Source organism: Rhinopithecus bieti, unplaced genomic scaffold (genome assembly GCF_001698545.2).
Source record: "Rhinopithecus bieti isolate Rb0 unplaced genomic scaffold, ASM169854v2 scaffold_6776, whole genome shotgun sequence".
Lineage (NCBI taxonomy): Eukaryota > Metazoa > Chordata > Mammalia > Primates > Cercopithecidae > Rhinopithecus > Rhinopithecus bieti.
This window is the reverse complement of record NW_016805299.1, coordinates 1,168,012-1,183,574: the sequence shown is the minus strand read 5'-3', so window position 1 is coordinate 1,183,574 and position 15,563 is coordinate 1,168,012. Positions and strand designations below refer to the sequence as shown.

Sequence of the window (15,563 nt, the reverse complement as noted above, 5' to 3'; positions counted from 1 at the left end):
CGATAAATATATTTTCCTAATGATCTTAATATTTTCTCTTCTCTAGCTTACTTTATTGTGAGAATACAGTATATAATACATATAACATAAAATATGTGTTAATGGACTGTTTTTGTTACTGATAAGGCTTCTGGTCAACAAGAGGCTAATAGTAGTTAAGTTTTAGGGGAGTCAAAAGTTACACTCAGATTTTCAACTGCACAGGGGTCAGGTGGTGCCCCAACCCTTGTGTTGTTCAAGGGTCAACTGTATATCCAGAAGAATTCAAAACACGATCTCAAAGAGGTATCTGCACACCCATGTTCACTGCAGCACTATTCACAATAGGCAAGAGATGAAAGCAACCCATACGTCCATCAACAGATGAATGGATAAAGAAAATTTTGGTCCGGCGCGGTGGCTCATGCCTGTAATCTCAGCACTCTTGGAGGCCAAGGTGGGCGGATCACCTGAGGTCAGGAGTTCGAGACCAGGCTGGGCAACACAATGAAGCCCTGTACTAAAAATTTAAAAATTAGCCCGATGTGGTGGCGGGTGCCTGTAATCCCAGCTACTCAGGAGACTGAGGCAGGAGAATTGCTTGAACCCAGGAGGCGGAGGTTGTAGTAAGCCAAAGATTCCACCGCTGCACTCCAGCCTGGGCGACAGAGGGAGACTCCATCTCAGAAAAAAAAAAAAAGAAAATGTGGTGCAAATACACAATAGAGTATTAATTGGCCATAAAAAAAAAAAAAGGAAATTGTCATATGCTTCAACATGGATGAACCCTGAGGACATTATGCTCAGGCTATAAACAAGGCAATCCAATCACAGAAAGCCAATTACTGCATGATTCCACTTCTATGAGGTCCAGAGAGGAGTCAAGCTCTTAGAAACTGAAAGTGGAAGGCCGCGCGCGGTGGCTCAAGCCTGTAATCCCAGCACTTTGGGAGGCCGAGACAGGCGGATCACGAGGTCAGGAGATCGAGACCATCCTGGCTAACACGGTGAAACCCCATCTCTACTAAAAAATACAAAAAAAAAAAAAAAAAACTAGCCGGGTGTGGTGGCGGGGCGCCTGTAAGTCCCAGCTACTCAGGAGGCTGAGGCAGGAGAATGGCGTAAACCCAGGAGGTGGAGCTTGCAGTGAGCTGAGATCCGGCCACTGCACCCCAGCCTGGGCGACAGAGCGAGACTCCGTCTCAGAAAAAAAAAAATAAATAAAAGAAACTGAAAGTGGAATGGTGGTTGTGGGGGCTGAGGGAGGGGAAAGGAGAGTAGAGCTTCAATGGGTATGCAGTTTCAGTTTTGCAAAAGGAAAAAGTTCTTAGGGATCAGCTTCCCAAAACGTGCATATGGTAATACTACTCTATTGCATACTTAAAAATGATTAATGTATTTTTTGACCACAATTTAAAAAAACAAAACACAAGAAATATGCGTGGAAGGAGATGGGTGAGGTATCTGGGCCTGGGGGGCATCGGCAGCCAAGGAGGAAGGGCTCACCCTATGCCAGGCTGGGCCTGTAGATGAGCGCACCAGGGCCGAGGAATCCCGTCCCTCCAGCCGAGCCTGCTTTTCCACGGGGACTGGGAGATGACTCCTCCACAGGGAGGACCGCCGGCCCCCGGGGAGCAGCGCCCTGGGGAAGGCAGAGCATGTGAGTGTGTACAAGGGGATTCAAGGGCAAACCCCGCGACCTCGCCCCGTTGCGGAAGTCCACGTCCACTGCCCGGTCCGGGGACAAGACCTGCGGCGCGGGGCCACTGCTGGAGCTGAGGCCAGGCGGTGTGGAGGGGCAGGCCAGGCTCTCCCAGGCGCGGTTCCTCAGCACCATAAATCACTCCTTATTGGGGGCAGCCCCCTGAGATGGGGCGCTGACCTTCCACCCAGACTTCTGACTCTGAAGGCAGGGCCGGAAGGAAGGAAGGGTCCAGTTAGAATCACTAACTGGACCGTAATGTTGGCAACGGGGTCACAGACAGGACAGGCTGCTTGTCATCTTTAATGGCAGCAACTTCAAAGTACCTGGGCACCCTGGGAGGGAAGGAGCAGGAGGCCTGAGCCTGCAAAGCGGCCGGCGCCTTCCCGTCCACAGGAAGAGCTCTTGGGCAGTCCACACAGCCCCGGCTTCTCTGTGTGCAGAGGGGCGGCCAGAGCGAGCAGCTGTCAGACACGCGGGCCAGGGCCGGCACGCAGGGGCCTGGATCGAGCGCAGGGCTGGACCGGAGCTGCACTCACCGCGATGCACTGCCGCATGATGCAGCTCTGCTTCATGCGCCCGGGGCCCCCGAACTTCTTCATGTCCTTGCAGAAGTGGCACTCTCCGCACTCGGTCCGCAGGCAGGCCTCGCACTTGCGGCATCGCGTCCGGCGCCGCCGAGCTCCTGCCGTTGTCCGGTTGGCGGCCAACTTCACCGCGGAGGCCGGGCCCAGCTTCCCCTTGGGCCGACCCACAGCCCGGTTCTGCAGAAGAGACAGAACTGGTCAGATGGGGAGGCTGCAGGCACGGCCAGACCCCCGGAAAGGGTGTTAGGGAGCAAACTGTGTATCCCAGAAAGACACGATGGGGGCTCTAAACCCCAAGCCTCAGAGTGTGGTCTTTATTTGGAGATGGGGGCTTTGCAGAGACGGTCAGGTTAAATGAGGTAATTCAGGTGAACGCTAATCCAGTATGACTGGTGTCCTTACGAAAGGGGGACATTTGGACATAGAGATGGACACGCACAGAGTGAACGTGTGTGAAGACACTGGCCTTCCACAGACTGGAGCCCTGTCTACAAGCCAGTAAGTGCCAAGGATAGCAGCACATACCAGGAGCTGGAGGCGCGGGGAAGGACCCTCCCCTAGAGCCCGCAAAGCCAGCTCGGCCCGCCAGCCCACACCTTGACTTCAGACTCCTGGCCTCCAGAACTGGGAGAGAAGAAAGGCCGGTTGTTTTAAGCCGCCAGTTATAGCAGCTCTAGGAGAGGAGAACAGAGGGTGCATGCTTCTTGCCACAGCACACGGCTCGAGACCTTCCACGGCCGCACCCACAGGCTCGGACCCTGCCCACCTATCCCACCTCCGTCTGCTCCCCAAGAAAGACCACAAGGGGTCACACAATCGGTCTCTGTTCTCCCAGCCTGGAAGGCCAACCCCACCCCGCCAAGCCACTTGGCTGATGCCCATTCATCCCGCCTGGCCAGTTTACAGGCTGCTTTCTTCTGGAAGCCCCTTCTGCCCACCTGCACTGGGTTCAGGGCCCCTCCCAGGGATCCTGTTAGAGCGCTCATGACGGTAATCACCTGTTCCTGTACCGTCCTTCCCTTTGAGACGGGGCACAGAGGGGCACTCACCACAGGTGTCTTGTCCAACACTGCACCTCTGCGAACCAGCCTGGCATGCAGAATGCACTCAACAAACCAAAGCCACCCCAGGGAGGATGGGATAGTAACCTTCAGGTCCCTGACTACTCAGACCTTCCCTAGACGGGCTCCAAATGCTCCCTTCCCTGGGACTCAGAGAAGAGAGACAGTAGGTAGACAGGAGAGCTGGGCTAGTAGCTAAGCCAGGAAAATGGGACAGTCACAGCCCCTGACCTCTGGTTCCCAGCCCCAGAGTCTCCTGCAGACCCAGGATCTATGGGGGAGCCCAAAGCTAGCTCCTGAGGACACTGTCCACCTTGGACTTGCGGTGGGAGGGACCAGGATGGGAGAGCTTTTCTTGTCTGTGGCATCTTTCTGGAGAGGCCGGTGAAGTCCCTATCAGGGAGACACGTGGTCACCTTGGAAACCAGCTGACCTAACCGGCATCTAACACCTAAAGCCCCTTTACAGCTAATTGAACACACTTTGGTCCAGAGTCCCGCCCTCTTCATTTCAGTGACTTGTCATACTTGAATCCCCAAACAAAACCCCATACTTTTGGGAGCACACAGTCCCAGAAGAGCTGTTACTATTCATCCACTCAAATGGAGAAGGTGGTCCACATCACACAGACCCCTCCCACAACACACCCAACTCCCTGCACCCTAGGGGCTTCCTAGAAACTTCCAACTGCATAGGAAGAAAAACAGCCCCCCTTTCTCCTCAAATACAGCCTCGCCACCACCAACTTTCTTCTCCAGTGCAGTGGTCCCTGTAGAAAGCCCATAGCCTCACATGCCACCCCTTTGCTGTCAACACCTAAGCAGATCCATTCCTCCGATTCACCTTCCTGCAGCATTCAAGGAGCTTCGAGGCCCCCATCAGCCAGAGTGGCCCTTCAGGAAGCACTGGGACTCTGGGCCTCCATCCTGCTCAACCTGCTGTGAACCCAACAGAGGAAAGGGAAGTGCTCCCTGGCTCTACCACCGTCATCTCCCACTGCTCTTCCCCAGCTGCTCAGGACCCTCACTCACGCCTGCCCTCTGCTTTGGGGCAGTCCAGCCGGAGGCCTTGTCAGGCAAGCCCTGGACTGCAGGGCTGACTGCAGGGTCGCCCACAGGCAAGCTGGCCACTACCAGCCACCTGGGTAAAGGGACCATCCAAAGCAGCAAAGGGCGCCAGGCACAGTGGCTCATGCCTGTAACCCCAGCACACTGGGAGGCTGAGGTCAGGAGTTCAACACCAGCCTGGGCAACAGAGTGAGACCTACAAAAAATTTTAAAAATTAGCCAGGCATGGTGGTGTGCACCTGTAGATCCAGCTACTCAGAAGGCTGAGGCGGGAGGATTGCTTGAGCCCAGGAGTTTGAGGTGGCAGTGAGCTGTGATCATCCACTGTACTCCAGCCTAGGACACAGAGCAAGACCCTGTCTCAAAAACCAAAGAAAATGAAGAAACCCATCCTTACAATGACGGCTGGGTGCCCCCAACATATTCGCATAGTCCCACTGTGATTAGCACCTTTCGGGGGTCAAGTTCACCAAGCACTGCGCACGTCCATCCAACTCAGGTCTGGCTGCCCACTTGAGAAGTAAAACAAGATCAGTTTTCAGAGCTTTCTGGATTTGAGAACAGCACAGAGCAGACTGTGAACCTGAAGCTGAGCAGCCGACAGAGAGCAGCCAAGGCCAGGCAAGGCAGCGCTGACGACCGAGATGAAGGCCATGCTGCATGAGGGTGGGGATTCCCTGAACACCCCCATCTGTGGTCACCATGGCCATCATTTACTAATGTTATTACCTAACCTTCCCAGTAACAGCCCTGCAGAGGATGCCTTCATGTCCCCATTTTTCATATGAGGAAACTGAAGCCAGTAATTTGCCTGTGGTCATGGAACCAGCAGGATGCGTGGACTCCAGATTCGTGCTCCGAACACACTAAACCACAGCAACTGCATGTGCAAAGTGCAGCGAGGGGCCCGCAGACCCACTGGGACGGCCACATGCTCCTGGAAGGGCTTCCCAGCTAGTGCCACCATGCCTTAGTGCGAAGGGTGCCAACAAGAGGTGCAGAGAAGCACAGCTACTTCCAGAGAAGCAGAAACCCAAAAACGTTTCTCCCTGTCGTCACAGCCCACAATAACACTTTCTGATTCTACCCCTCCAAAGGACAGGTACCTTGTTACCAGCTCACTCCTCAAATACCTGGAACACAGGCAATGCTGTGGGCGGTGTCTGAGGCCTCCAGTCAGGTGTGAAGTGGCCAGTGTGGGCCATCTCCCAGGACAAAACCAGACCCCCAGAGCCGGAGAATCTAAAGACGAGCTTCTCTGGCGAAAAAACTGAAAAAATTCCAGGAGTTCAAAGGAACACCAGGTATCAACAGCCACCGAGCACCTCTGGCCTCCCTGCCCCGAGGACAGTGTCTGGGCAAGTAAAAACGCTGGGCCAATCCAGTCCGAGTCTTGAAGCTCCTATGTCACTGCAAAACAAGCCCATTTGCCTGCACCATCCAAAGCACCTTCTCATCCACCCTATGGAAAACAACCTGCCTGGACCTCAACAGCAGCTGGGACATCCGGGAAAATTACAGAGCACATACCAGATAACATCCCGAAAGAAGAGGTGTGAGAAGCTGTGGTCTCCCGAGACCCTGATGAGGCCCTGTCTAGCCGCTGCCAAATCAGGCCAGGAAGGCTTGCGCCGCCGGCAGTGGCCCCCGCCTGGCTCGTCAAGAGTTGGCTCAGCAACAGGGCACCAGATCCTAATGAAGCCCACTGAAAAACCCACAGGTAAGACAGACCTCGGAGGCCTCCATTAAAAAGTCCAACTGGGACTCTGCAGACCCAACCAGGAAACATGATGGCAGAGTACAGAAAACAGTGACACAAAAAGGGGCAAATGGAATAAAAAGGAAGGTGAGTCAGCCAGAGCTGTCTCCTTTTGGCACACAGCTTTCTCTGTCTTGATATCTTTTGGGTGCTACCCAAAGTTTCAAATGCCAATTCTTTTTTTTTTTTTTTTGAGACAGAGTCTCACTGTCACCCAGGCTGGAGTGCAGTGGCATGATCTTGGCTCACTATAACCTCTGGCTCCCAGGTTCAAGCAATTCTTGTGCTTCAGCCTCCTGAATAGCTGGAATTACAGGTGTGCACCACCAAGCCCAGCTAATTTTTGTATTTTTAGTAGAGATAGTGTTTCATCATGTTGGCCAGGCTGGTCTCAAACTCCTGGCCTCAAGTGATCTGCCCGCCTCAGCCTCCCAAAGTGCCGGGATTACAGGCATGAGTCACTGTGCCTGGCTTCAAACACCAATTCTAACTTCCACTCTAGGACAGAGTAGGAGTAGGACACCCCTGTCCCAGCAAAGGAAGTGACGGCATCCCCAGACATTCATTTACGAACCAACATCCCCAACACCAAGGCCACTTGTTGATTTTATCAGCCCAGGAACCATATCTTCAACACACTATGAAAGGTTAGGAAAATCTGGAACACGAACGCACACATACACACACAACACACAAATATCCTAGTATTCCTACACCCCTTCTCCATCAGCAACTCAAAAGCATCGTCCTTTAAGTGAATGTTATCAAGGTTTATTCATTCATCCCATCAATATTTGAGTTCCTCTGGTCTACCAGATATTATCCACCAGAAAATGCATGGGTAGAACCTCCTCAATCCCTTGGCTCTAAATTATAGTGATTAAAATTACTTGGATTAACCTAAATTAAAGGAAAGACATCCATGTTCATGAATTGGAAGATTTAATATTGCTATGATCAGTTATACTCCCCAAAGTGATCAACAGACTCAATGTGACCCCAAGCAAAATCCCAACTGGGGCTGGGCACAGTGGCTCACACCTATAATCTCAGCACTTTGGGAGGCCAAGGCAGGCGGATCACTTGAGCCCAGGAGTTCAAGACCAGCCTGGCCAACAAAGCAAGACTCCAAAAAAATAAAAAGACTAGGTGAGTGTGCTGTCACACACCTGTAGTCCCAGCTACTTAGGAGGCTGAAGCTGGAGAATCACTTGAGCACAGGAAGCAGAGGTTGCACTGAGCTGAGAACAAGCCACTGCATCCAACCTGGGTGACAGAATGAGACCTTGTCTCAAAAACAAAACAAGAATAAAAAACAAAACAAAAACCCAACTGACTTTGCTGCAGAAATTGACACACTATCCTAAAATTCATGAAAACACAAGAGATCTGGAATGGCCAAAACAATCTAAAAAGGCGGGTGGGGAGTAGGGGGTGGGGCAGTGGCTCACGCCTGTAATCCCAGCACTTTGGAAGGCCAAGGCAGGTGTATCACTTGAGGTCACAAGTTTAAGACCAGCCTGACCAACATGGTGAAACCCCATCCCTACTAAATTTACAAAATTAGCCAGGCGTGGTGGCGCACACCTGTAATCCCAGCTACTTGGGAGGCTGAGGCAGTACAATCACTTGAACCCAGGGAATGGAAGTTACAGTGAGCCAAGATTGTGACATTGCACTCCAGCCTGGGAAATGAGTGAAACTCTGTCTAAAAAGGCCGGACGTGGTGACTCACATCTGTAATCCCAGCACTTTGGGTGGCCGAGGTGGGCAGATCACAAGGTCAAGAGATTGAGACCATCCTGGTCAACATGGTGAAACCCCATCTCTACTGAAAGTACAAAAATTAGCTGGACGTGATGGCGCATGCCTGTAGTCCCAGCTACTCGGGAGGCTGAGGCAGGAGAATCACTTGAACCTGAGAGGCGGAGGTTGCAATGAGCTGTGATAGCGCCACTGCCCTCCAGCCTGGCAAGAGAGCGAGACTCCATCTCAAAAAAAAAAAAAAAAAAAAAAGACGTACACTTTCTGATTTCAAAACTCACTACAAAGCTACAATAAACAAGACTGTGATGGTAGTGGCAAAAAGACAGACCTATAGATCAATGGAACAGAATTGAGAGTCCAGAAATAAACTCACATTTTGACCAAATGATTTCTAACAAGGATGCCAAGGCAATTCAGTTGAGTAAAGAATGGTATTTTCAAGGTATGGTGCTGGGACAAATAGCTATCCACATGCAAAAGAACAAAGGTAGACCCCTACCTCACACCACATATATGAATTAACTCAAAAACGGATCAAAGACTTAAACACAGAGCTAAAATTATAAACCTCTTAGAAGAAAACACAAGTGTAAATCTTCATGACTTTGAATTAGGCAAGGGTTTCTCCGATATGAAACCAAAAGCACAGGTGTCCAAAAAAAAAAAAAAAAAGATACAGTAGACTTCATCAAAATTAAAAACTTTTGCTGGGTGTGGTAGCTCACCTCTGTAATCCCAGCACTTTGGGAGGCCAAGGCGGGAGGATCACCTGAGGTCGGGAGTTCGAGACCAGCCTGACAAACATGGAGAAACCCCGTCTCTACTAAAACTACAAAATTAGCCAGGCATGGTTGCACATGCCTGTAATCCCGGCTACTCAGGAGGCTGAGGCAGGAGAACTGCTTGAACCCGGGAGGCAGGGATTGCGGTGAGCCAAGATCACACCTTTGCACTCCAGCCTGGGCAACGAGAGCGAAACTCCGTCTCATAAAAATAAAAAAATTAAAAAAATTTAAAAAATTTAAAAAAAACCTAACAAACAAACAAAAAAAACTTTTGTGCTTCAAAGGGCACTATCATGTGCAAAGTCCCACAGAATGGGAGAAAATGTTTGTAAATCATGTATCTAGCAAGCAGCTAGTACTCAGAATATACAAAGAACTCCGACAACTCAATAATAAAGAGATGAATAGGTAATTTTTAAATAGACAAAGGATTTAAATAGCTATTTCTCCAAAAAAGATCTACAAATGGCCAGTAAGCACATGAAAAGATGCTTAACATCACTAACTAATAGAGTATATAATTTGCACTGGAGACTCATTCATTAACCCCCTAATTCACACATCCACCCACCCAAGTGTTTCCTGGCTGTGAATTATGTATCTGATTTGATGCTAAGTGCTGGGACTACAGAAATGAGTAAAATGTGTTCCCTAGTCTGAAAGGCATTACACTCTGGAAGGAGAAAGACATGCAACCACATAAATGCAATGCAACATCATTATGATGACATTAAAAACTAACATCTAGGTTTAGGCAGGAGAATCGCTTGAACCAGGAGGTGGAGGTCCCAGTAAGCCGAGATTGTGCCACTGCACTCCAGTGGCAGAGCCGTTTTTGAGACAGGGTCTCGCTCTGTCACCCAGGCTGGAGTGCAGTGGTGCGATCTCAGCTAATCACAGCCTCGACTTCACGGGACTCAGGTGATCCTCCCACGTCAGCCTCATTAGTAGCCGAGATACAGGCGTGTGCCACCACACCAGCTAATTTTTCTTCTTCTTCTTTTTTTTTTTTTTTTGAGAGATGGAGTCCCACTATGTCACATAAGCTGGTCTCGATCTTCTGGGTTCAAGTGACCCGACCGACTTGGCCTCCCAAAGTGCTAGGATTACAGGTGTGAGCCCCTGAACCTGGCCAAAAGGTAACACTTAAGTGCTAGTCACTCATCAATACTTGTATAAACAATCTTTTTTGTTTTTCTGGTAGGGATGGGGTCTTGCTATGTAACCCAGGATGGTCTTGATCTCCTAGCCTCAAGCAATCCTACCACCTCAGGCTCCCAAAGCTCTAGGATTACCGGCATGAGCCACCACTCTGTATCAATAATCTATGAGAAAGGAATTACTATTATCTCCATCTACAAGTGAGGAAACTGAGGCATGGCACAGTTAAGTCATCTGCCCAATGTCATACTATCAATTAATGAGAAAGCGGAGATACAGACCTAGGCAGTGGCTCTAAAGCCTGGACCCTGGCATGCTAACCCAGAAGAGATGCCTCATATCATGGGTAAGGGAGGCTGGAAAAAGCACTCCAGAACATAGGAGGTGGTGACTAAGGTGGGTCTTAGAGGGAGGACTGGACCCTGCGTGCCAGGGGTGGGAGTGGGGTTACAGAGTGGATATTCTAGGCAGAAGGAAGAGCAAGAGAGAGATGTGAAACTGCATGACACATTCAAGGAACTGCAAATAGCCCGACACAGCTGCTGGAAAACAGCTCTGAAGTGGCAGGAGCCTCATCCTGCAGGGCCTGGTGTAACACAGTAGGGAACTGGACCCATCAGAGTAAGTTAAAGGCTTCACAACATGACTGTATTCTGGCAACAGTGAGAGGAGTGGATATTTTTGGGGCAGTGGGCAAGACAAAAGACAGGGAGATCAGCTGAAGATGATGAAGGCAGGAGCAGAAGGAATGGAAGGAATGAAGAGGAGGGGATGATTCAGGAGATGCCTTAGAAGCGGACCCAGTTTTAGAAGACCCGGTGATTGGCTAAACATGGGGTATGCAAGCAGACTTCTGGAGGACTCTGAGGTTTCCGGCTTGAGCAACAGAAGAACAAGGGGGCTCAGGAGAGGGGAGGAAACAAGGACTGTTGTGGGCATGTGGAATCTAAGGGGCCCATGGGACATGCAAGGAAGGTGTTGCCCAGCAAGCAGGTGGAACCAGAGCTAAGGTACACACCTGGGAACCAACACTACATAGGTGCTCAAACTAGATAAGTCCATGAGGATGTCCAGGGGAAATGGAAGAGTGAAAAGAGAATCTCCAACAGTCCCCTCAAGGCTGAAAACATTCAAGGGGCAGGCAAGGAAAAGCAACATGCTGAGAAATGGCCAGAAAGGCCAGACAAGCAGTAGGAGGCTGTGGCATCATGAGAGCCAGGGAAGTTTCAAGAAGGGAGCAGTTAGGAGTTTCAACTGTCAAGATAAGTGAGAAAAACAGTAAAATGTAGCTATATATTTTTACAATTAAGACAGTCCCAAGTTTTCTACCAAACTCCAAATAACATTACACTGACAGCCCCACAAGGGAAGGCCACAGGCCCCCCAGTTTCTTTGTGCATGCTAATGTTGCACTGTATCACATGACACAGCCGTATTTATCTCAATATTATTCCAGTCCTCAAATCTGCAAGCATAATGGACAATCCAGGAAAAGCTGGATTTTACCAGAGTTGCAGGCCCCTTAACACACACCTGTAGACTCCAGGGAGGGCTCTGGGTTTTTTAATACATAGAGAGTAAGGAGCAAGAGACTAAAAACACAAGAGCTACCAGAAAGCCCAGGGGATGTGAGGACCTCTGAAGAATCTGAGGAAAGCTAAAGACCTCTTCCTCCAAAAATGTATATAGGCACAAAGTAACAAAACTTTTGCATACATTTTCAAGAAGGCTCAGAGACCCCTGTCTTAAAATTTCACTGTTTAAGAAACTATAGGCGAGGTCCGCGGTGGCTCACACCTGTAATCCCAGCACTTTGGGAGGCTGAGGCAGCGAATCATTTCAGCCCAGGAGTTCAAGCCCAGCCTGACAACACAGCAAAACCCCATCTCTACAAAAAATACAAAAATTAGCCAGGTGTGATGGCGCCTCTGCAATCCAGCCTGTGTAACGAAGTGAGACCCTGTCTCAAAAAAAAAATAGAGGCCAGGCACACGGTAGCTCATGCCTGTAATTCCAGCACTTTGGGAGGCCAAGGTGGGCAGATCACAATGTCAGGTGTTCCAGACCAACCTGACCAACATGGTGAAACCCTGTCTCTACTAAAAATACAAAAATTAGCCGGCCATGGTGGCACACACCTGTAGTCCTAGTCACTCAGGAGGCTGAGGCAGAAGAATCGCTTGAACCCAGGAAGCGGAGGTTGCAGTGAGCTGAGATCGCACCACTGCACTCCAGCCTGGGCAACAGAGTGAGACTCCATTTATAAAAAAAAAAAAAAGCATTGAGACAAATACCTAATGCATGTGGGGCTTAAAACCTAGATGATGGGTTGGTAGGTGCAGCAAACACCATGGCACATGTATACCTATATAACAAACCTGCACGTTCTGCACATGTATCCCAGAACTTAAAGTAAAACAAAATAGCTATAATTGGTAACAATGGTTCTATGACCACACAAATTTCTGAGAGATTTTCTTCTCCATAATTTCCTCATTTTTTTTCAACAAGCTGTAGTCATTTTTATTTTTATTTTAAAAAATTTTTTGAGAAAGGGTCTCACTCTGACACCCAGGCTGAATGCAATGGGGCCATCACTACTCACTGCAGCTTCAAACTCCTGGACTCAAGTAATCCTCCCACCTCAGCCTCCGAGTAGTTGGGACTACAGGTGCATGACACCGTACCTGGCTACTTTTTGTACTTTTTTGTAGATGGGACTTCACCATGTTGCCCAGGCTGGTCCCAAACACCTGAGCTCAAGCCATCCACCTGCCTCAGCCTCCCAGAAGTGTTGGGATAACCGGCATGAGCCACTGCACCCAGCCTGTAGTCATTTTTATAGAAAAAATAATAGAAGCTTTTTTCACTTCAAGAGAAAATAAAAAAAACTGGCCAGGCACAGTGGCTCATGCCTGTAATCCCAATACTTTGGGGAGGTCAAGGTGGGAGGATCACTTGAGGCCAGAAGTTCAAGACCAGCCTGGGCAACATATCAAGACCCCATGTCTATATAAATAAAAAATAAAAAAATTAGTAGCTGAGTGTGGTGATGCGTGCCTGTAGTCCTGGCTACTCGGGAGGCTGAGGCAGGAGGATTGCCTGAGCCCGGGAGTTCAAGACTGCAGTGAGCTATAATCATACCACTATACTTGTACTCCAGCCTGGGTGACAGAGCAAGACCCTGACTCAAAACAAAAAACAAGATGGAACAATAATTATTCTAAAAGCCCTCCTTCAGGAGACACCTCATCAACTTGGAAAGCAAGCTGAAGAATTTTCTGACACATTTTGTACTAGAGAAGCAAATGAAGTCTGTGGGAGAAGGTCCCACCAAGGGTGCACACCAGCAAAGAGCGCACAAGGGGTCTCCCGCCAACACGGCTCACTCGCCGCGGGCCCGTCCCGACTCCTGTCCCACAGGTTGTGACACTTGGGGAAACCCAGGCTGCTGAGGGAAGGCATGGGGAAGACAGGCCAGCACAGCATGACAGGTCTCACGTGGGGATGAGAAGTGCACAGGCTTGGAAGGTGAAGCAGCCAAAACTCTGATGGGGTGGGCGTGAGGACTACACCAGCTACAGAGATGGACCGGGCGGCAGCAGCAGCCTCCCACCAAGGCCTCCCTCCGAGGGGTCCTTTGATCCAGCAGGTGGGCAAGTCTACTTGTTCATCCACACTCCAGGGCTTGGCAACCTCTCCTCATGAAGGACCTTCTCCTTTGGTGCCAAACCCATTCAGCAGGGTGGGGCAGAGGTAGAGAGAAACTTTGAGAAGAGCTAGGTCTGGAGCCCGCAAGCTGAAGACTCCAGAGACCCTGGCTCTGCTTTGGAAGATGCAAATGCCTTCGAGGTCCTCGGAGGAAGCCACTCTTCTCAGGCCCAGGCTGAGAAAACTGTTGAGGAAAGCATGCAGGGAGGCAAGGGGAGTGTCCCCCAACTACAGGGTACCTTAGCTGACAAACACCGTCTCTACTGGGACTATGAAACAAACCTGGCCCCCACTGCCCTTGCTTAGATGTCGTCTCCCTGAATGCACCGAGTGGGGAAAAAAAATCATCTTAAAGTGAACAATACAACCTCAAGTCGTTGCTAAGGACCCCACAAATGCCACAATCGGCTTGACCAATGTGAGAAGGAGGAAGAAAAAAAATTTGGCTACAGTGAACACACGTCCCCCTTTTTTTTTTTTTGGAGACAGAGTCTCACTCTTGTCGCTCAGGCTGGTGTGCTCAGGCAGTGGCGCAATCTCGGCTCATTGCAACGGCAACCTTTGCCTCCTGGGTTCAAGTGATTCTCCTGCTTCAGCCTCCTGATTAGCTGGAATTAAAGGCACCAGCCACCACGCCTGGCTCATTTTTGTATTTTTAGTAGAGACAGGGTTTCACCTTGTTGGTCAGGCTGGTCTCGAACTCCTGAGCTCAAGTGATGCACCCGCCTTGGCCTCCCAAAGTGCTGGGATTACAGGTGTGCGCCACCACGCACGGCCTACAGGTCCTCTCTTAACAGAAGTCTCTCTCAGGTGTGGCAGGACCCGAAAACGTGTTTTTAAGCCCAGAGACACAATAAGTCTTGCGGTGTCAAAGATTGTATCTACAGGCCATAGGGTGTGACCAAATTTTAAAAACAAACAAAAATCAGCTAACAGGAACCCCAATCCTGAAACACCAAAGCTCAGTGGAGACATCAAAGCCCAGCTGACACAGAATACAGACATCCTATGAATGAATGACCAAATGCCCCAGAAACGGCAAGCTGTCACAGGTTTAAGTAGACCCCAAACTGAACTGAAAACGTTCAAAGCAGGAATTGAAGTGTGAGCTATGGAACAAGACTTTGAGAGCCATTCACATGTAGGGCTACTGACTTGATAAAAGTTCAAGCCAAAAGCACTGGAATCGTCCCTGGGTTAATCCAATCCGAAAGAGCATTGAGATTCCAAACACCTCAAAAGGCACACGTGCCTGAAAATTCTCCAGCAAAGCTGAAAAAATAAAAACCAACTGCCTGTTAGGTAACACCACTTAATACTACGTATGATACGATTTAAGCGCAGCCTATAGAGCACTTCCTCAATTGCACCTAATGATGAAAAAAAAAAAAAGTTACCACATTTTGGCTGGGTCATTCCATAACACCTTTACCCCACCGGGATTATAAATAAGCATTTTATTCACCCAAGTCCGTCCAATGCCACATGCTAACTCAACCCATCCCATTCTTAATTCCTTGGACACGTCTACCTGGCCTGCGTCCTGTTCCAAGTAGTATTTTGCAGATTATCCTTCGTAAAACCTCAACTTTCTTCGCCTTCTTCCTAAACGCGAACCTTCCCGGCGTAAATTCACGGCGTAAACACACCCAGGGCTTTGTTTTACACATAGATTTCTCCCCCTGGTCCCGAGAGAGGTTGCTTTTCCTTCTGAATCAATCCACCGAGGCCAACTCCTGCCATCTGGGGTCGCGGCTTCCTCCGCCGCCGCCGCCGTGAGGACTCGCCCGGGTTCCGGGTGGCCCGCGTCGGCCCGCGGCTCGCACCCCTTCCTGTCTCCGTCTGCCCACGGCGGGCGGCGGGCGCGCGGCGCCCAGACAAAAGCTCGGGTCGTCGGGCCCACGGGCCCCGGGAGCGCTCCAGCCCCGAGGCCGAGGGTCCTGGCGCAACTTTGCGAACGCAGAGGCAGGAGGCGCCGGCGCCC

General features: G+C 50.1%; 1 protein-coding gene across 11 annotated transcripts in view; it reads right to left on the bottom strand.

Annotated features, from left to right (window-relative positions):
* Nucleotides 1-15,563, bottom strand: part of KDM2B (lysine demethylase 2B) — a 158,837-nt gene that overhangs the window by 24,052 nt on the left and 119,222 nt on the right. For all 11 annotated transcript variants that reach the window (XM_017872072.1, XM_017872074.1, XM_017872075.1 and 8 more), the window contains one exon: nt 2,221-2,445. In XM_017872072.1, coding sequence (XP_017727561.1) covers nt 2,221-2,445 — 225 coding nt within the window. The remainder of the gene's footprint in view (nt 1-2,220; nt 2,446-15,563) is intronic.